The following is a 21,037-nucleotide window of genomic DNA, read 5'->3' as shown; positions in this document are numbered from 1 at the left end:
CAGACTGGTTGTAAGTGTTCATGATGACATCATCCAGCGATGCATTCTGGGTAAATCATTTTCAGATTCCAGATACGATAGCCGCTGACAATTAACACTTTATGAAATGAACTTGGGGACAGGGCTGCAGGGTGGCGCAGTGGTTGCCTGACAGCAAGAAGGTCCCCATGCTTCCTCCCACCGTCCAAAAACATGCTTCACAGGTTCATTGGTTCCTCTAAATTTTCCATAGGTGTGAACGTGAGAGTGCATGGGCGTGTGATTGTGGCCCTGCGACAGACTGCCGACCTCTCCAGGATAGGCTCCAGCATCCGTGTGTCCCCTAAAGGGACAAACGGTTCAGAAGATGGATGGATGGGTGACTTGGGGACTATCCACCAGGAAGTAGAAAAGTAGCTTGAACAGCCCATAGAAACGTGTTCAATGGGGGTTGGGGGGTTAAACATAAGGTCTGCCCCCCTTGTGCCAAACAAGATGGTGCGGTCAGATAATGCAGGAGTAGAGGCACCACTGTTGTCATTGGACAACTCAATGAATCCATAAATGAATGACATCACAGCTCGTCAAACTCAGCAGGATGCCCCCCCCACCCCCCCCACCCACACACAACTGTTGCCTATGTACTGTTTGGAAAAGACAGACTGACAAGAACAGCACTAAGACTGGATCCTGATCATTTATTCTTTTTAGTTATACATCGTGTTAGTGCAAGAAAAAAATCCCAACAGAGGAATGAAAATGTTGAAAGTTCTTATTTAGCACCTTGTGGTCCCACCCACACATTCCCACAGAGCTGGCATGCAGCAAGAAAACCAAGTATACAACGAGAAACGTCAGACTTTAGGATCCCTTAGTGCTTCTGATCATGGCTTCCATCATCGTCCACTGATCTGGAGTCACCTGGAACACAAAGTGGGAGACTATAGTCCTGGATCCAACCAAAGCCACCAACAGCTCCTTTAAATGTGAAACTCACACTTCGCAGCTCATTAAACTCTCCTGCCATCGACACGAGCTCTCCGCCGTCAAACCGGACCACCTCGGATACACAGAGCAGAACAAAAGATCGTTGAGTCACAATCAATGCCACCGTCGCTCCAAAGTACTGGACCAGCAAGGTCAAGACCTTCGTCCTTGATGTGTACCGAGACATTTGGGTTTCAGATCAAAAGATGACAATGAGACAAAAGGTCAGAACTCCAATGAGAATCAGAGCATCTATATGCGTCAAAGGACTTGGGAACGTTTTCTCAGTCCTGGCTTGTTACAATTATTCCTTTTATGAGGGGAGGTAGATCACAGTTTCAGGGCAGACCCGAGTTCAGACGCCTTTTTCTGTAACACTCCAATGTAGGTTCTAATCTGGACTTACTGCTCCAGACATCCAGTTGGCGTAATCGCTGCTCAGGTAAGCTGCGAGGTTTGCAAGCTCGGCTGGCCTTCCCAGTCGACCAGTTGGGATGCGGCGCATCATGTTCTTCTCAAAAGCGCCGGTTGGATCGAGACGACTGAAAGCCCCCTGAGCAGCAGAACATGTCAAAAACAAACAAAGACTGGATCATTTATCTCTGGTATACCTTTGTTCTGATTGGTCCAGGCTGTATGATGTTGAATCTGTGGCCATAGCGCCCCCACTCTGCTGCTAGAGACCTTACACAAAACGACAACCATCTGTTACCAAAAACCTCGAGAAACACAGCAGGACCAGATAGTGGTCCGGTCAGGATGTCTGTGTGAGGTGAAACTCTCACGAACTTGTACAGCGCCTCAACTCCGGCCTTTGCAGACGCACTCGGAACCACAAAACCAGAACCGGTCTCTGCATAAATTGTGGTTATGGCCAAGAAGGAGGCTCCTGAGACGACAGAAACCACAGCAAAGGAAACAAACGTCAGTCCAGTGTTGGGTCAGTCATTGTTGCTGTTCCAAAAATGACAAGTGAAAATATTGTAAACAGAAAGACATAGCTCTAAGGCAGGGGGGTCAAACTCATTTTGGTTCGGGGGCCACATTTAACCCGTCTGATCTCAAGTGGGCCGGACCAGTAACATAAAAGCTGGAACCTCTCCAGCTGGGTCGGCTATTGTTCAGCCACTGCGGCTCTAGATGGGGACCTGCATCACCGCTTAGCTGTGGTGGAGCGGTCCCCGCCTGTGATGCTGCATTTGGCTGTCTATGCGGCTGTTCACGGAGGGGGAGGTTCCAATTATTAGCGTTTCCTGCATCCTGTTTTTGTGCTCAGCATATTTCTCATTGTCCATTGCCATCACTTAGCGGGTGGGAGGTGTGAAAGGAGTGGGGGGCTAGGTAGGGGGAGGGGGCCCCTATTTATTTATTTATTTTTATGTTATTCATTTTTAAATCGTCAATCCTTGTTTTTATATTTTATAGTGTTTTAATGTAAAGCACTTTGTGTTATATTTTTATATGAAAAGTGCTTTATAAATAAAGTTTGATTTGATTTGATTGAAAAGCAAAATAACAGCTTTGTTTTAGTTCTTTACTCAGTTGGAACAAATGCCTCAACCAACATAGTAGCCTAATCACGTGGGGCCAATCGATCTCAAATAGAATCAATTTCAATTAAAGAAAAGTTGGTCTATTCAAATTTATACAGACTGAATATTTTACATCTGACACTGAAGCAATCCAGAAACTTTTCTTTATGGTGAGTCTCTGCTGGATGTCATATTCTTTGAGCACTGCGATGTTGATGACATACAAAGCATTTGGGGTTTGCATTCAGCTTCGTGAAAGAAAGAAAAAAACTCTGTCCATTTTTCCTGGAAGGCTCTTCACTCCACTTCACGTTTGACAACATTTTGGTCGTTAGGGTGTCGCTACTGATCATCCTTATAGCAAGATAACAGCGGTGAGGCTCATAGGGAACCAAGGTGCATCCTACCCAGACGCAGAGCTGTTAGGTTTCACTTTTGGCACGTGCAGAGATTTGCTGTTTCACCTGTTTTTCCTTTCCTATGCTCCGGAATTGCACATTTCGGTTATTTCTTTAAAAAATCATAACTCGCCACAGGAATGGACTAGAAACTTGGTTTCATTTTTAATCATCCTTACGATTTTTACTCTTCATGTGTGGGCCGGACTAAACCACCTGGGGGGCCGTATGTTTGACATCCCTGCTCTAAGATGTACAGGAGGTAAAAGGCTCAGCAGCATCTTTTAATCTTTTAAAGTTAAATAAAAGTTTCCTGAACGTGTTCATAGTTAATAAAGTAAAACTCTCTTTGTGAAAAGTTGAAACTAAAGTGCAGAAAGGTCCTTGGTACTGTAGCATGTCAAAGAAAAATGTAAATCGGGGCTGTCAAACTCATTTTGGTTCAGGGGCCACATTCAACCTGATTTGAAGTGGGCCGGACCGTAACATAAAAGCAGAAGAAGCTCCCCCATTATAATGTTTTTGTTTTTCCTCACTTGGAAAAATGTCTCAACCAACATAATAGCTTAATTACTCATTATGGCACATTCCTTCACAGAGGCCAATGGATCTCATATAAAACAAAGGAAAGGTGTGAAGGAAAGAATGAATGGGGCCATGTATGGTCAGATTTGGAGTGAAAACCTCCTTCCATCAGCACTGAAGATGAAACATGGCTGGGTCTTTCACCATCCCAAACACACGTTGCCCGGGTAACAAAGGAGAAGCATTTCAAGGTCTTGGAGTGGTCTAGCCAGTCCCCAGATCTCAACCCCAGGGAAAATCTTTGGATGGAGTTAAAAGTCTGTGTTGCCCAGAGACAGCCCCAGACCAACACTGCTCTAGAGGAGATCTGCATGGAGGAATGGGCCAAAATACCAGCAACAGTTTGTGAAAACCTTGAAAGACTTACAGAAAACGTTTGACTGCTGTCATCGCCAACAAAAGGTAAATAACAAAGTACTAAGGTGAACTTTTGTTACTGACTAAATGTTTATTTTCTACCATAATTTACAAATAATTCTTGAAAAATCGGAAAATGTGATTTCCTGGATTTTGTTTTGTATTGTTCTTACAAAAGCTAAGCGTTAAGCTCAGGGGTGGCGAACACGAGGCTCTAAGCCAATGAGCATGCGGCTCTTTGCGTCTCATCATATTTTTCACTCAAACCTTCAGAGGGTATTAAAAATAAATAATAATCAAAGTAAATCGGCAGTTGATGCTGCTCCCGACACACAAGTGAGCGCCAATCATTTGCGTGGGTTACGCCCACTGCCAACTAAACATTGATGTGCTGCAGACCGTTACCCTGATGGTCAAAATGGTGAAATTCAGAGAATAAAGATGAACACAGGACGTTTCTGGAAGAACGGGAAGATTCTTACTTTCTACTGAACAGAATGACGTCACCATGTTTATCATTATGAGCTTTGGAAGCAGGAAAAATGTTCACGATAAAAAAGAACTAAACGTATCCCAGAGAAAATGAAAAACTCTTCCTGATCAACACAAACTGTCTCCTTTATGATCCCTCCTTCATGTTGTAGCCATTTAAAATAAGGAATTGACATTATGATTAAATTCTGTGTCAAAAACATTTGTTCCCATAACACTGTAAAGTCCTATTTCCGATTTCCTCAGGAAATGTGTTGTTATTTTTTTGTTTTTTGTATTAAGGACACGTCAGCTGTAAGTCATGTGACTGACGGTACCGGGGACTGATTTGATAAAGGGGACCAAAGTAAGGGGGGGGGAGCAGCGCATCCTGTCGTGACGGGGGGGGGGGGACTTCAGGGAGTCTACGAGAGACCTGAGGAGAAAAAGAAAAAAGAAGCGCATCTAACGCCTGAGGCTCGGATTCCGTTTTGGGGATTTGTTTCTGTTTGGACAAACTTGGACAGTCAACCGTTGGGTGAGAGGATTCCTTTTTTTCGTTTGGATATCTTTCATTGGGAAGAATGCCTACGTGTCTGGAGTGGGAGTGACCGTGAACTTTGAAAAGGAAGACGCTACAGCACGGACATTAACGGCACATTTAAAGAAAACAAACGGTTTTGAGAGACTAAGGATTCTTATATTATTTGGGTTTTTCTATTGTTTGGTTTACTTGTGTTATATAAAAGAATCTGAATAACAAAGAGGAAAAACTGTTGTGTGTAAATATATCCATTTAAAGAATCTAATTACCCTAAAAAAAGTAATGAGCACTATAAATAAATAGATGATCGTTGAAATGTGCCCCCCCCTGAGGTTTCTTATTTTTTTAAAGGAGTTTTTCCTTACAGAGAAGGAGGGTCTGAGGGCAGGGATGCCCAGTTTAGTTTAGTCTGTTTAGTATTATCCTATTGAATTCTATGTGTTTATGATCCTTTTGATTTCATGTTTCACCTTTTCAATTACCCATACGAACCCCTTGGAGACGACTGTTGTTGTGAATTGGGGCTAAACAAATCAAATTTAATTGAATTGGCGGTGGGTGGGGTGGGGGGCAGTTATTCCCACCCACAGAGCAGCTTCTTTCTTTCTCAGTTTAGGACAATCATTCATCGTCTAACTCGTGATCAGCAGCGTTAGCGTTAAAGTGACTAGTTGTCCAGTTGCTAGCAGCCTGACGAGCAGAGAGCTGAACCATAACCACGCTGTTGAAGCTCCTCATTGGCTAAACACACCTGATCAGGTGATCAGCAGCAGGTAAGCCAGGCATTCTGGAGAACCAGCAGGAGGCGGGCCCTCCAGGCCTGAAGTCTGACACCCCTGGTTCTAGATATGTCTGTTAAATGGTTTAGAACAGGGGTCTCAAACTTGCGGCCCCCACCGTAACCCTTGTGCTATCCTAGGCACTTTAACATTGGGAGGTGGGTCATCTAGACCCACTAGACAGTGCTCTGAACCTTTTTTCTTCAATGATTTGTGATCTTCACTGGTGTCCATGGATTACAGGAAATCTTTCCACCTTTATCCACCTTTGTCCTGGTAGGGAGAACACCTCAATGGAGGGGGGGGGGGTCATCTAAGATAGCACCAGGGTTAATATGAAAGTTTAATGTTAGTGCGTCCTGACACTTTGTATGAATGACACCTTTCAGTGTTGTGCGTGGAGTATACAAGTTCCATACAAGTTTACTGGCTCTCAGACACTCACACGTTGCGCGTGTGTGTGCGTGTGTGTGCGTGCGTGTGTGTGTGGGTGTGCGTGCGTGTGTGTGTGTGTGCGTGTGTGTGCGTGCGTGTGTGTGCGTGTGTGCGTGTGTGTGCGTGTGTGTGTGTGTGTGCGTGTGTGTGCGTGTGTGTGTGTGTGCGTGCGTGTGTGCGTGCGTGCGTGTGTGTGTGCGTGTGTGTGCGTGCGTGTGTGTGCGTGCGTGTGTGTGCGTGTGTGTGTGTGTGCGTGCGTGCGTGCGTGCGTGTGTGTGCGTGTGTGCGTGTGTGTGTGTGTGCGTGCGTGTGTGTGTGCGTGTGTGTGCGTGTGTGTGCGTGCGTGTGTGCGTGCGTGGGCGTGCGTGCGTGTGTGTGGGTGTGCGTGCGTGTGTGTGTGTGCGTGTGTGTGCGTGTGTGTGCGTGCGTGTGTGGGTGTGCGTGCGTGTGTGTGCGCGTGTGTGTGGGTGTGCGTGCGTGTGGGTGTGCGTGCGTGTGTGGGTGTGCGTGCGTGCGTGTGTGTGCGCGTGTGTGTGTGTGTGGGTGTGCGTGCGTGTGTGTGGGTGTGCGTGCGTGTGGGTGTGCGTGCGTGCGTGCGTGTGTGGGTGTGCGTGCGTGTGTGTGTGTGTGCGTGCGCGTGTGTGTGTGTTGAAGTTGCGGCCCTGCCTCAGCTAGACCCCGCCTTCTGTGGCCCCCAGGTAAATGGAGTTTGAGACCCCTGCCTTAGAAAATAAGTGAAGCGGATGAAAGTGGTTCTGGACCTGTAGAAGAACCACATGGGTTCTAAAGTTAGGTCCTTCCTTTCTAGTTTTCTGCTTCTTCATCCGTCGCTGACATTTCTGGTTCTGACCTTTCTGGTTCTGGATCAGCCTCTTTCCGAGCTCCAGAGTGACAAAGGCGGTTCCGTTCAGGACGATGTCGGTGATGCTCTTCCAGCCGTTAGGAGACAGGCGTTCTGTTGGACAGACAAAGTTCCCTGCTGCATTGTTGATGATCACCTGCACCAATCAGGACACAGCACAGAATCACTACAACAGACCGGGCTCTGCTGTGAGGGTCCGGTCACATGAGCTTACATCCGGAAGGCCCGTCAGCGCCTCCATCTGGTCCACACAGTGAGACACGGCCTGTGGGTCTCTGACATCACACTGGACCGCGTGAACCTGAGCAGAAACGGAGCAGCGTCAGACCGTGGCGGCCGGCCGGCCGGCCGAGAGGTTCTGCTTCCTCACCTCCTTTCCCGTCAGGCTCCGGATCTCTGTGGCGGTTTCCTGAAGGACCTCCAGCTTCCTGAACAAACCGGAGGTTACGATTTCAAACGGACCTTTAGGGTCCTCGCTCGTGTGACCTCTAACCTGCTGGCAATGACACACTGAGCTCCCAACTGCGACAGAACCGTGGTCATGGCCTTGCCCAGGCCAGTCCCGCCTCCAGTGATGAAGGCCACTCTGTTGCTGAAGGTGCCTGCGGGCAGCATTACGCCCTCTTGTGGAGGGAAGAAGTCGGACTCGGGAGCAGAACCAAACTGACGGGGGGCGGACCTGTGGAACCATGACCCAGACTGCACAGACGTTTCTGTGTTAGACCTGCCTGATCCAGATCCAGATCATCCAGAACCAAAACGGCCACATGGACTCTGACAGCGGCGTCGCCCCCCCACCTTTATCGAGCACAAACAGACGGACGCAAACACTGTGGACAGCAGATCACATGGAGCGCACTGAACTCTGTGAGAGGTCAAAGGTGAAGGCCTCAGAACTTTAGGAGGCCAACAATGAAACCCTCCTTTTGGGGGTCATTGCTGTGTTTCTAGAGGTCAAAACCGGCGCCGTTTTGCAGTGTCAGTTCAGGGGAACGTCTTTACCAACATTTGCACCAAGATAGTGTTTAGTAGTACCGTGACATCATCAGAGTAATACTGACATAAAAAAACCTAATATGAGTTTTTCAGGCAGACTACTCTAGTAGTGTTTTACTCAGTTACTCCAACTAATCAACTCACCTGTTCGGCCTCCTATTTTAGGAGCTGTTCATCCTTCTTTACTGAAGCGCTGCGTTCTTCGCACCACCCCCCCGGTTTCCACCTCCGTTAGGGAAGTTATTACCCAAAAGTTTATGGAAATCTGTCTCATGGAATTTTACAGTTTTATGACAAACGAAAGGAAAATGAAATAAAGATTTTACTGCATGAGTCGTCTGACAGAAACAGGAAGATCATGATGTCTCTTTTTATAAACATGTTCTTCGTGACTAAATTCCATATTCACAAAATGAATTTGCTAATAAAAACCTGAATTCTGCATTTTTAAAATGATGATGTAAATGATTAACATCAGTAAATCTTTTGGATTAGTGACATCAATTTACTCTCATTTCTATTTTTTTCTTTTCTATTTTAGTTCTTTATTTGTTTGGTTATTGTTGAACACCAGTTTATTTTAAAAATCTAATTTTTATTCTTAATAGTTAAGATTATCATAAGGTTACATCAATGTTATCCTGTATTCAGAGTTGTGTTCTATTCTTATGTTGGATTGTTATAAATTTTTGTATTATTTTCAGCAAATGTGCAATTAAAAAACTCCTTTCCATTCCCTCCCCCTCCACCCCCACCCCTCTTGTCCAATGGCGTCCATGGAACCGACTGCAGCACCAATGGAGACGCAGAACCACCGAACACTGACTAAAGCAACACGGACCAGAGGAAACCGTTTCCATCGGCGCTACAGCATCGGTGTCTGCCTGCTGATGATGTCATCACGGCGGCGGCTAACGCTTCACAGAGAATTTCCTGCAGCACTGATCTGCTCAGGAAATAGAAGAAGATTGTTGGACTTTGAAGAGTTTAGCGTTCCACTCATAAATAAAGTGTCATCAGGCCTAAGCTCTATTATTGAAAAGAGGATCTGAAGCGGGGACATGCGTCATTCGTGATTCTTTCTTAGATCATTGCTAACATTATAAAGCCTCTAACTCCATCTGCTGCATTGACTTGATCCTATTTGTCTTTTATTTTGAAAGGAAATAATGTGAGGGAAAAACTCAATTTAGAAACTGTTTCACATTAAAAAAACTATTCACTTCATGCTCATGTTTTGTTTATACAAAAAATAAAAATCCAATAGTTTATTTATTTCACACAATTGTACCAATATTAGCGTAAATGCTAATCAGTGTTAACGTCCTGTTTGGACCCCCAGGGGGCGGAGTCACGCAGAGGCCCAAACCTAAAGGGTGGAGCCAGACTTTTTGGCTCCTCCTCCTCCTGAGTTCAGGGGCGAATCGACCCGAACGGCTCTTTTTGTTGAAGGTTGGCAGCACGCGCGTGTGCACGCGCATGTAAATCGGGAGAAAAGTGGCTTAAAGGCGAGATTTGATCATATTGTTGGCAGCATCGTAATCAAAGACGTCCACGGTCGTCTCACCCGTGACACTCGACTCGTCTGCGCTCCAACACGGGCACCGCTCAGCCACGCCGCCATCTTCCTCCAAGTTTTGTCCTGCGATTTACCGGAACAGCCGGTCCCTCTTATTTTGAAGGATGTGTGTTTCCGGTGCGGTTTGTCCGAGCTGATGGAGGTCCGAGGTCCTGGCCCCAAGTTGGTCCTTGTTTTTAGCGGGAAGCGGAAGTCCGGAAAGGATTATATCACGGACCTGATCTTAGATCGGTAGGCATCCGGTCCAAACAAACGAATGATCTCGATCTCACAAGCACGCGCGAACTCTAACCCTCAGAAAAACGAAACGATCGCGCATGCGCAGGTGACGTTAAGGTGACGGACTAAGGGAAAGGGGTGGAGGAATTTGTATTACATGCATTTGGGTGGTGTTGCGTTTATGTTCAGAATGAAAACTAAACATCAAGTTAAAGGAAAGATGGACGAAAGGAGATAAAAGAAAAGAAGGAAAGGAGAGCAGAAGTTCATCGTTTTTTGTAGCAGAGCAGCAAACGCAAATAGGAACTGACATGTCCCATGCCCTTAAATGCAACACGTGACCTCTTCTTTTGCAGTCTGGGTCCAGCGGTCTGCACCGTGCTGCGCTTGTCCGGACCCCTTAAGCAGCAGTATGCTCAGGTGAGCTCACCTGTATCCCACCTGCCTTTCCCGTTGCTCTGGTTCCGATCGGTTCTGCTCCTTCTCCAGGAACACGGCTTGGACCTGGACCAGCTGCTGGGTCCCGGGCCGTACAAAGAGCGGTACCGGGCTGACATGATCCACTGGGGAGAGGCTCGCCGCTGCCAGGACCCAGGCTTCTTTTGTCGCCTAGCAACCGCAGGGGCACAGCAGCCTGTGTGGGTACGTTTCTGATGTGCCGTCTCCATGGCGACTGGGGGCAGATGACTCACTGCCACGCTGTGATTGGTCAGGTGGTCAGTGATGCGAGGCGGCTGTCGGACCTGCAGTGGTTCCAGTCCGAGTTCCCGCACAAGACCGTCAGCGTGAGGGTTCAGTGCTCAGATGAAACGCGGCAGAAAAGGGGGTGGAGCTTCACCACAGGTGAGTGCACTTGTTTGTCAACAGCCGTCCATCCCGACATCTCAACTTACTGACCACCTGTCATCCAGGAGTGGACGACGCTGAGTCTGAATGCGGGCTGGATGAAGGCGTGCACTTCGATTGGCTGATAACCAACGAGCCCACGGCCCCCCCCCTGGATGAGCAGCTGCAGCCAATCCTGAAGCTGGCGGGAAAGGCTGCCGCTTCCGCCATTCAGTGACTCCCAGACTCACCTGGTCTACTTCTAACTCACATTGATGGATGGGAGGGCTGTGGTGACCAGCTGATGTAGAACTGCTCCACAGTGGCAATGCATGCTGGGTAAAACCTCTTCACATCTATGCAGCTGCAGCCGTGGCGCCTTTGAGCAAGAAGACGGCTCGGATCAGTGGGTCTACCGGTTATTGATCAGTGGGTCTACCGGTTATTGATCAGTGGGTCTACCGGTTATTGATCAATAAAGAAGCAAGTTTCCGTCTACTTTGGTGCTTTTATTTGATAAAATCCTGTGTCATCATTGAGTGTAAACTAAACATCAGGTGGAGTTTGGCCCCTGCTTCGTCACGTTTGGCAGTGGAATCCTTTACCGGTTGGCTAAGCAACCACTTGGGCCACGCCCCCAAAACAAAGTTTAATGGCTGACAGGAAATCAATGATGATTTCAATCAATTAGGAAAAAATACTGAATTAGTAACAGATTAGCTATCAACCAGGTTAGGCATAAAACAAAGACGAGGAATGTGACAGCGGGAATCATCACAAGAGAAGGCCACGCCCCCGAGCGGCGCTTCAGCAGGAGCCCAGCTCGTCCATGGTCTGCTTCAGCGTGGCCTGCAGCTCCATGTTGGCGTTCCTGGCTGCGGTCAGAGCATCTGGAAGAAAAGGCAGAGATGATGGCTGAACCTTCCTGGACTCGTTCCATGAATGTGCTGACGGGAACGCAGAGCTCTGAGCTTAACAGACCTCCACGTCGTAAAAACCTAACCTTATGATGACCGAAAAAAACCTGGCACTGGACCCTGATAACTTGGCAAACTACAGACCCATTTCCAACCTACCATTCCTGTCTAAGGTTCTTGAAAAAGTCTTCACTGCTCAGCTCCACCATCACCTCTCAACGCACAGCTTGTATGAAAAATTTCAGTCTGGTTTCCGGCCAGCTCACAGTACAGAGACAGCCCTGGTCCGAGTCATGAATGACCTACTCATGGCTGCAGACCAGGGCTCCCCATCTCTACTCTTCCTTCTTGACCTATCAGCTGCATTTGATACTGTGGATCACAGCATTCTCCTCAACCGTCTTCATACTACTGTTGGACTCTCTGGGAACATCCTCAACTGGTTTAAATCATTTCTCACATCAGGACAGAATATGTGGCTCTGGGAACTGCTAAATCTCACACACACACAGTCACCTGCGGAGTTCCTCAAGGCTCTGTTCTTGGACCTTCACTCTTTACCATCTACATATCTCCACTTGGACAAATCATCCGTAAACACAACACTTCATTCCACTGTTACGCCGATGACACACAGTTATATGTAAAAATGATTTCCACTCCCAGCCTAACTTCTTCTGCCCTCCAGGCATGTCTCGAGGAGATAGAGGCATGGGTGGCTAAAAACTCTCTCCAATTCAACAGCAACAAGACTGAACCCATATTAATCGGTACCCCTCACCAGATCAAAACATCCTCCACCAAAAGCATTCTGGTCTCTGGTCACAACATTCTGCTCTCTTCACCTGTGATCAATCTTGGTGTCAAAATCGATTCTACTCTAACATTTGATCATCATGTACGTCACCTCTCCAAAGTCTCTTTTTTCCATCTGAAAAACATTGCAAAGCTCCGCCCCTCACTCACCCAGTCTGATGCAGAAAAACTGATCCATGCATTTATGTCCTCCAGACTAGATTACTGCAATGCTCTCCTTGTTGGGATTCCTGGCAGGAGCCTGGAAAAGCTCCAGCACATCCAAAACTGCGCTGCTAGGGTCCTGACAAGGATTTGACCACATCACTCCTGTCCTTCTGTCACTTCACTGGTTACCCATTCGTTCCAGAATTCAATACAAACTCTGTCTCCTCACCTACCAATGCGTCCATGGAACTGCCCCTGCCTACCTCAGTGAGCTCCTTTCCCCGCACGCCACTTCACGACTCCTCCGCTCCAATTTCACACACTGCCTTCATCAGCCAAGGACCAGGCTAACCACTATGGGAGACAGAGCCTTTCAGGCTGCTGCCCCTCCACTCTGGAACAATCTTCCACAATCCCTCAGAGCCCCACAAAGCCTTGGCAAAACTAAAAAAGGCTTAAAAACTTCTCTTTTTAATAATGCTTTTTAGTACTTTCATTGTTGTTTTATTTTTGTCTTATTTTGTTCTTATTGTAAACCATTTTTATTTCTGCCTCCATTGTAGCGCTTTGAGATTTTATCTAAAATGTAAAGCGCATTCTAAATAAAATGTATTATTATTATTATTATTATTATGAACCAAATGGAAGCTGGACGCTCTGGTTCCAGTTTAGAAGTGGACCAACAAAAGCTGAGCGTAAAAAACAAAGAGCCTGCAGGAAGGTTTCCGGTTTAAATGAAACGTTCAGCATCGGTGACGGGTTGCCACGGCGCCCGTCTGATCAGGACTCATCCCTCACCTTCCAGCCCGTCGATGGTTTTCTCCAGTTTGGTCACCGTCCGCTCAGAGAGCTCGGCTCGAGCCTCGGCCTGAAATGGCAGAAAGACGGCAGGTGAGCAGGTGAGACGAACACCTGAGTCCCTCTGCGGGGGGACGCCGACTCACCTCCTTTAGTTTGTTGCTCAGGTTCTTGATCTCCTCCTCATAGCGGTCCTCCTTCAGGGAGTACTGAGACAAAGAATACAGCCAATCAGACACAAGGAGCCGGCCTGAGCGGCTCCATTTGTCCCGGACCACACAGGTGCAGAATGGACCGGATGGACGCCAAAGGCCAGAACCAGCTCGGACAGCATCCTCAGCCCACCTTTTGCTTTACATTGGATCCTACCTCCCAGACTGGTATGGTCGGGACCACGATGGTCCCAGACTGGTATGGTCCGCATCATGACGGTCCCAGACCACTACGGACCACGACAGTCCCAGACCAGTACGGTCCGGCCCAGTACAGTCCCAGACCACGACGGTCCCAGAATCGGTACGGTCCGGACCAAGACGGTCCCAGACCAGTACGGTCCGGCCCAGTACAGTCCCAGACCACGACGGTCCCAGACCAGTACGGTCCGGCCCAGTACAGTCCCAGACCACGACGGTCCCAGAACTGGTACGGTCCGGACCACGACGGTCCCAAACCAGTACGGTCCGGCCCAGTACAGTCCCAGACCACGACGGTCCCAGAACCGGTACGGTCCGGACCACGACGGTCCCAAACCAGTACGGTCCGGCCCAGTACAGTCCCAGACCACGACGGTCCCAGAACCAGTACGGTCCGGACCACGCCGGTCCAGCCCAGTACAGTCCCAGACCACAACAGTTTTGAACCCATATATTCAGGTCAACAAGAAGTCTGGCCTCCTGGGGGTGCGGTTTGTTTTCAACTGACCTCCTCACTGCTGATTACCTGGCTCAAGAGTGTCCAGCCAATCAGAAGATGCCAGATCAGCGCAGGCCTCTGCGGCCCTCCCAGTCACTTGAGAACCAGACCAACCAAAAGAGCACACCTTTGTTTAAATAACTGAGTCTGCTCGGTTCTGGAACCGGTGCAGTCTGAGGCAAAGGAGAAAGCTCCGTGTGCTCCCAGCAGGGTCACTGGGACACCTGTGCTGCTCCTTCAGGGTACCGGACCACACCAGGACCATGGCAGAACCGCAGCGAGAACAGGAGCTCCATTAAGGAAGTCATAGGAGAACAAACAGCAGCCGAAAACGGCTCACACCAGTCTTTCTCCAAATCTTTCCCGGAGAAATTTCAGAGAAAAAACAGGAGCTGAAACGTTGTGGGAGGTTCTAGGCGCGAGCTCCTCCTCCTCTCCCCACACCCCCCCCCCATACCTTCTCAGACTGCGCCTCCAGAGACTTTGCACTGGCGAAGACCGTTTTCAGCTCCTCCTCCAAAGCACGACCCTTACTGCAGATCAGAGGTTACATCACACAGTGCAGTCAGACAAGTGGGCGTGGTCTGCTGTAAGGTGTTAGGAGCTGCAGCAGGTAAAGCCATGCACAGAGCGGGAGGAGGAGCTGAAGCAGAAGCTGAAGGTCAGAGGTCATGGAGGCAGGAGGAGGAGCTCAGATAGCCGAGGGTCACATGACCTCATGTACCTTGTCCTCAGATGCTTGCAGGCTCTTCAGCGATTGGTCGTAACTCCTCAGCTGCTCCTCCAACCTCCGAACTTTACTGTTAAAGAGGTGAAGAGACAGACAGGTGGGCAGAGAAGGGAGAGGCAGCGGCCATCGTTTCCATGGAAACGGGAGGAAGGATGCAGAGCGCTATTAGTGAAGCCATGAAGGGAGATCAGAACTGAAGAAGTCCGGTGTCAGAAGACGGCACTGACCTGTCGGCCTGCTCGGCCCGGTCCTCAGCCCGTTCCAGTTCTCCTTCCACTATCACCAGTTTCCGGGCCACCTGTCAATCATGATGAGCACATGCTGTCATTTCAATCAGATCCGCTCCAGGTCGGCGCAGACTGAATGCGTGGGCGCTGTGGACGTACCTCCTCGTATTTGCGGTCGGCCTCCTCGGCGATCTGCTTGGCCTCCCTCAGCTGGACTTCCAGCAGCTCCATCTTCTCCTCGTCTTTCAGAGCTCTGTTCTCGATCACCTTCATGCCTCTGTGGACATGGGAGGAGCCCCAATCAAGACGGCTTCTTTACGTGAGGTCAGCCCCTCCCCACTATAAGCTTGGCCCCGCCCCTTTAAACATAAACCCCAGATGACACAGCTAACATCTGCCTGGAACTGTTTGTTCAGCCTAAACCTCGGCTCTGACACCATCTGGTCTGTACCAGGGTCCGTGTCAGAGACCAGAATCTGATCAGAGCGGGGGCCTTGGTCTGCGCCATCATTTAAAAAAGTCCCGCCCCGATAACCTTCTGATTTTCTAGGTCATCGTTTCTGCAGAGCAGCAGGACTTCATCAGAAATCCCCCTGTGAGTTGTGGGCGGGACTGTTGGCAGGGAGTAAACCTGCCCTCATTTCCCATCATCCATCTGTTCTCACTCTCCCCACTAGCTTACAGCCCCTCACCAGATTCCAGCTCAGACCATGAAAACAAAGACGTTCACGGATAGATTTGTCTGCAGGTGGATGATCAGAAAGGGGCGGGGCGTGGAGACTGAACCCGCCCACTGTTGCTCGGCATATTTAAAGAAATACTCAAACAGTTTTGATCTGAGTTTTCTTTTCAAATGTGCTCCAACACCAAGAAGAGCGTTGTCATCACAACCCACCTCTCGCTTTCATCGGCGACCTTCTCCACCTCATCCAGTTTGAGCAGAGCAGCACCAAGACGCTCGTGGACTCTGTCCAGATTCTCCTCGCTCAGCTGTAGACGCCGACCCAGGGAGGACACCTCCGCTTCAGCCTGCAAGACAAACCCCAGGGTCCACAGAGCCCACGGTCAAGCAGTGACCACACCAGATCCATCCACCGAATCCTCAGCCCACCCCCCCAGGGATCGGCATCCGGCTGCAGGCTGAAGGAAAGCAGGCGCCGAATCTGCCTTCAGATGCTACAGCGTCGTCATGGTGACGTGGTTAAAATGGGCTCTGGTCCCAACCTAACCCCCCCCAATAGAGCTCAAACCAGCCAGAGAGCTCACATGCCACCAGAGGACAGTCTGCTGTCAAAGTCTGTACTTAGACCGAGGAAGGCGAGGATGGCCAGTTGGTCTTTTAAGGTATTTTGAGACAGATGGAAGTAAATCTGAGTTTTTCCAGGTTTCCTAAAGTGGTCTTTTTATTTTATGCACTCTACTTTTTCCACATCTTACACCGGATCCTGCGAGACGCTACAACGCTAAGCGGGATCTTCAGATCCCCGAGTCTGTGTGGGTCCCCGAGTCGGTGTGGATCCCCGAGTCAGTGTGGATCCCCGAGTCAGTGTGGATCCCCGAGTCAGAGTGGATCCCTGAGTCAGAGTGGATCCCTGAGTCAGAGTGGATCCCTGAGTCAGTGTGGACTACTTCTTATTTGATTTCTATAAACAGACATTATGAGTCGTTTGGACGGGAAAATGGTCTGGTTTTGCTGTAGAACCTTAATGTGGTTCTGGAACTAAACTGAAACCAGCACTGAGTGGTTTCTCCTGAGAGCCTTGGGTTTTTGTACACCCACCCCCTCCAATCCAAAAGTCTGTTTGGACTGTTTGTGCTGGAAAAAGACCCGGATGTTGCCTCAGACATCAGACATACGCACCTCCTCTCTGCTCCTCTTCTCCTTCTCCACCTCCCTTTGCAGCTTTTCGGCTCTCTCATCAGCCTCTTCTGCCTGGTCCTGCAGAACTTTGATCTTCTTTTTCACCGCCTCAATGCTGTTCATTCCTCCACTCATGTTCTTCTCCTGGAAATGGGCCAAACATGTTCAAGATTAGAAAATCACGAATCAGTTCATTAAAGAAAGGACTGCAGCAGAAAGAGGAGGACTGGCTGGAGGAAACAGGTTCTTGAAGTTGGGTGATCCGGTTCAAACCAGGTTCCTATGGAGGTCTACCATTATGCTGAAGTGTGTGGAGGAGGACCTGCAGGTTTAGAACCCCCCCCCCCCCCCCCCCCCCCCCCCATATGAAAGTCTGTGTCAATGCTGCTGGATCACATGCTAGCGCTAATTACGGTTCTTTCTTAGCAAACTACAGAACCCCAAGAGGCCATTTTAGCTCAGTGACAAACACCCCACCCCTCCATCACATACAAACTTTCTATTGCAGCGTCATGCCATTCCAGGCCATTCCAGGCCAAAAGCATTGGCGTGTCTGGATGTTGGAAAGCATGCAGGAATGTGATCCTCAGGCTCTACTTTGAAAACTAAAAATCAAAGCCACCAAAACCAGCAGGTGGCGCCAGCCTCCCTCCAGACTGCAGCACAACAGAAAGGTCCGACTCCAGATGAGGCCTGCAGAGACCCACCCAGCAGCCGGAGCTCCAAAGAACCAGTCCAGACACGCAACAACAGTGTCTGGTTTCAAACGTGGTCTAAAGAGAGTCTAGTCAGTGTTTGTGTGACGTTTAGTGGAGTTTTCTGCCCATTTCAATGTAAATGTTCCTTATTTTAGAGATTCTTATAAATCAGCTTTTATAATAAAATGCTGAAGATGAGCTGATGAAGAAAAAACCTCACAAGCAGCTGAAGGAATTCCATGTGATTCAGCAGCTCCAGAACCAGAGAGAACCCGGCCTCCAGTGGGAACTCCTAACAGTCTTTGGAGCAACGTTGATGAACTTGTGGAGAACCAAACACCCGGTTCTGGGTCAGGTGGCGACATGCAGACCTGCCGCCGTCTGCAGCCACACTGCTGACCTGCACCGTAAACCAACCTGGATGATCACCTGACGATTCTAATGCAGCCTCAACACGCTAGTGGAGAACTTTTAGGGTTACAGCAAAGAAGGAGAAGAACCCGTCCTCAGTGCTGGAACGATCACATCAAGATGCTGGTTTTCCGTCAGCTTTGAATTAGGGGTGTATTTTCAGTTACACTCATCTACCTCCAAGATGAAGTCATGTCTGATTAGATTTCAGAATTATTTCTCTGCGCTCTGTAGGACAGACATTCGATTACATTAAACCTAGAAGCTGTAAAGCTGCAGAAGCTTTTCTGTGCAGAAAGCGGCGTGTGAACGTACGGCTGAATTCACGCCTGTGTCCAGGGTTATGAGGGTCTATGAACGTTATGTTTCAGGAAGTCCCACTGAGACCACCAGAACCATTGTCTAGCATGTTCTGTAGAGCTGCGATGGCGATTTCTGACCTGATGACATCACATCTGAGAAGGAGGGTCTAAGGCAGGGGTCGGGAACCTATGGCTCGCGAGCCATATATGGCTCTTTTGATGGTCACATGTGGCTCGCAGACAAATCTTTACTTATACTTTTTTTTTCATTAGACCAGTCCTTCTCGGGCGCGATGCCAGAGGCGCGCAGTAGTAACAGTGCTTAGAGAGAGAAATCTGCGCCAGCATTATCAGTTTACTATTATCTATTATTTCACAGAGTTTGTAGCAGCCGGAAACCTGTGAATTGCCGTGCCCAAAACTGCGCTCCCGTCTCTGAGAAAGAGCGCGCAGATGCGGGGACGGGATGTGTGAGGGAGAAAGCAGAGGGCGGGGGTGAGGGGTTGTGGGGACCGGCAGCAGGTGAATCGCGCTGGGATTGTAAAAACGTAAAACCCGCTGCCCGTCACCCACTGCAGCGTGTGAGTGTGTGTTTGGCTCCGCGTCTGCATGTGATCAGTCTTTGTCACATCTACAGAACATTCAGACCTACGATCACGTTAAAGTCTCAACGCCTGCATGAAGCAGAAACTCACCACGGATCAACCAGACTAGACAATCAGCAAAACCACCACAAGAAATACTCATCATTTATTAGCAACAGCATAACAATGTTATTAAAAAGAATCCACAGACTTCTTGTACTTTAGAAATGTTGAAATTAAATCAAATGCACACATTCATTTGTATATTTAGTTTTAAACAAATTGTCGCGGACTGAGTTGGATGGCTGTTGGGTCGCGTTAAAAGTTCTGGAGTTCATTGAACGCGTCAAGCAGAGATCTGATTGGCTCTCAGTTCTGTCGCTCAGCCTGTTGTTAGGTAGTTTGGACCAATGGGGTTCAGCTATGGGCCGAATAAGGGAAATGGGAGGGCTGGAGCGGGAGCAGGGGAATATAAAGTAGGGAGACGCGCTCTCTCTCGTCTCGGCGGGAGAGATTCAGGAGTTGCTGAATTAATTGAACGGTGTTTGTTGCGGTCTGCAGTAATCGGAATAAAGAACTTTAAAAGAGGTTAAGTCTCCGTGCCTCAGTGTGGGGAAGGGACACTACATTATTGTATGGCTCTTTCGAAATTACATTTCAAAATATGTGGCATTTATGGCTCTCTTGGCCAAAAAGGTTCCCGACCCCTGGTCTAAGGGCAGGGATGTTCATTACCCATAGAATGCTATGACTATGTTCTGTACAATTCATATCTGACTGACAAAAGTGAGGCACTTTGTCATGATGGATTTTATATTTTAATTTATGTTTTGTGTCATTTCACTTTAAATGTGTTCAAAGGGAAAAAGTTACAAAGTAAAAAGTTAAATTAAAAATAGTTTTTTGTTGTTGACATTTTATCAGGAAGCACGTCCAAATAATAAACATTTATAACCCAAACCCTAATTTTATATTGTTGATAAGAATGCATTCAAACAACAAAACTGTTAAAGCATCCACATGTAGGACCTCATGTAACTAAAGTAAACCGGGTTTAGTCTGGAACCAGATTCATACTTTGCACGAGGGCAGTTTTAAAAATGAATGAAAGACGAGAGGATCTAGTTCATGCTGTTTGCATGACTGGATAAAAAGTAATAAGTACAATCTCATCCACTAACTACAGTGAAGTAATCGATTACTTTTTAGAAGTACTAGTTACCCAACTCTCGGCGCGTGCCCGGGATTTTGTCTTAAGGAAAACTTTGTGCTGAAGGCGATGAGAGTTTTCTGTTCGTACCACCAACCATTCAGACCAGGTCTGGACTCGACCACCTGAACACCTTTCCACAGGTGTAGCAGGCAGGAGACCTGGAGCCCTTAGGCCGGTTCTGGCTCACGGTCGCGCGGCGGAGCCCCTCTGCTCTGGGCGTACCGGTCTTCCGCGTGCTCACCAACAAGCGGGAAAGGCGTCGTCACTTCCTGATGCCGTTTGGTTAGAATTCTGGTCCATAATCGACCGAACTTTTTAAAATGGTTCCGCCCGGAGGCCGAATCAGACAGTCATCACAGGAACGGCGCACCTGAGCGAAACTTACCTGAGAGTTCGTCCGACGATCGTGAGCTCGAGTCCGGCCTGCGCCTCACTCCTCTGTTAGCTGCTAACGGCTAACGGAACCGCTTCTTCACGGTACAAGGCTGACGAGGCTGCGCGTTCGGTCCCGTGACGGCTTCTGCTCCGCGTTAGCAGGTCCGGTTCTGGTCTCTCCCGGTCGGTTCTCGTTCAGCCAACTCCCAGTTCTGAACACCGCCTACTTCCGGGTTAAATTCCCACAGCAGGAAATGACGTCACGAAATCAATAAATTGCATCTTCCGTTTTCAAAGAGCTCTTTTTCCTCAATAAAAATATCCTCCTGACTGCCAGAAAAAAATTTCGTCCAGAAAAACGTTTTAACTCCACCCAGAACTACAATTCCCAGAGCCCCGCCCCTTTCCATCGGTATCACTGAAAAGCCCAGGTCTTCTGTGGATCCCAGGTGTTCAGGTAGATAATATCCACGGTGGAAACGTCATCTGCTGTGGATT

General features: G+C 48.5%; 3 protein-coding genes across 7 annotated transcripts; 1 reads left to right on the top strand and 2 right to left on the bottom strand.

The window, feature by feature from the left end:
* Window positions 1-657: 657 nt before the first annotated feature.
* decr1 (2,4-dienoyl CoA reductase 1, mitochondrial) lies at window positions 658-9,631 on the bottom strand. Of its 3 annotated transcripts, none has more exons than XM_023963869.2 (10): window positions 9,493-9,631; window positions 7,423-7,727; window positions 7,300-7,357; window positions 7,144-7,230; window positions 6,918-7,065; window positions 1,756-1,855; window positions 1,578-1,650; window positions 1,373-1,519; window positions 977-1,039; window positions 658-900 (listed from the first exon to the last, which is right to left on the bottom strand). In XM_023963869.2, the coding sequence occupies exons 2-10, from the start codon at window positions 7,542-7,544 to the stop codon at window positions 841-843; spliced, it is 858 nt and encodes a 285-aa protein (XP_023819637.1). In that variant the 5' UTR covers window positions 7,545-7,727; window positions 9,493-9,631; the 3' UTR covers window positions 658-840. The 3 variants fall into 3 exon arrangements, with proteins under 3 accessions (XP_023819637.1, XP_078789882.1, XP_004086742.1); XM_078933756.1 differs by having other exon boundaries at window positions 6,918-7,022; window positions 7,107-7,230; window positions 7,423-7,628; window positions 9,493-9,626; XM_004086694.3 differs by having other exon boundaries at window positions 7,423-7,628; window positions 9,493-9,626.
* On the top strand, window positions 9,600-11,046 carry pmvk (phosphomevalonate kinase). 2 transcript variants are annotated; one of them, XM_004086695.5, is made up of 5 exons: window positions 9,600-9,735; window positions 10,080-10,143; window positions 10,213-10,365; window positions 10,437-10,566; window positions 10,635-11,046. In XM_004086695.5, the coding sequence occupies exons 1-5, from the start codon at window positions 9,641-9,643 to the stop codon at window positions 10,784-10,786; spliced, it is 594 nt and encodes a 197-aa protein (XP_004086743.1). In that variant the 5' UTR covers window positions 9,600-9,640; the 3' UTR covers window positions 10,787-11,046. The 2 variants fall into 2 exon arrangements, with proteins under 2 accessions (XP_004086743.1, XP_011471667.1); XM_011473365.4 differs by having other exon boundaries at window positions 9,726-9,829.
* LOC101168689 (tropomyosin) lies at window positions 11,037-20,847 on the bottom strand. Of its 2 annotated transcripts, none has more exons than XM_011473363.4 (9): window positions 20,550-20,847; window positions 16,957-17,100; window positions 15,991-16,124; window positions 15,255-15,372; window positions 15,096-15,166; window positions 14,863-14,938; window positions 13,373-13,435; window positions 13,227-13,296; window positions 11,037-11,438 (listed from the first exon to the last, which is right to left on the bottom strand). In XM_011473363.4, the coding sequence occupies exons 2-9, from the start codon at window positions 17,089-17,091 to the stop codon at window positions 11,356-11,358; spliced, it is 750 nt and encodes a 249-aa protein (XP_011471665.1). In that variant the 5' UTR covers window positions 17,092-17,100; window positions 20,550-20,847; the 3' UTR covers window positions 11,037-11,355. The 2 variants fall into 2 exon arrangements, with proteins under 2 accessions (XP_011471665.1, XP_023819638.1); XM_023963870.2 differs by lacking the exon at window positions 14,863-14,938 and adding an exon at window positions 14,596-14,671.
* Window positions 20,848-21,037: the final 190 nt, after the last annotated feature.

The sequence above is a fragment of the Oryzias latipes genome, chromosome 16 (assembly GCF_053564925.1).
Source record: "Oryzias latipes strain Hd-rR chromosome 16, Olatipes_Hd-rR_3.1".
NCBI lineage: Eukaryota > Metazoa > Chordata > Actinopteri > Beloniformes > Adrianichthyidae > Oryzias > Oryzias latipes.
Note: the sequence above shows the minus strand (reverse complement) of the source record. Positions and strands in the feature narration are given on the sequence as shown.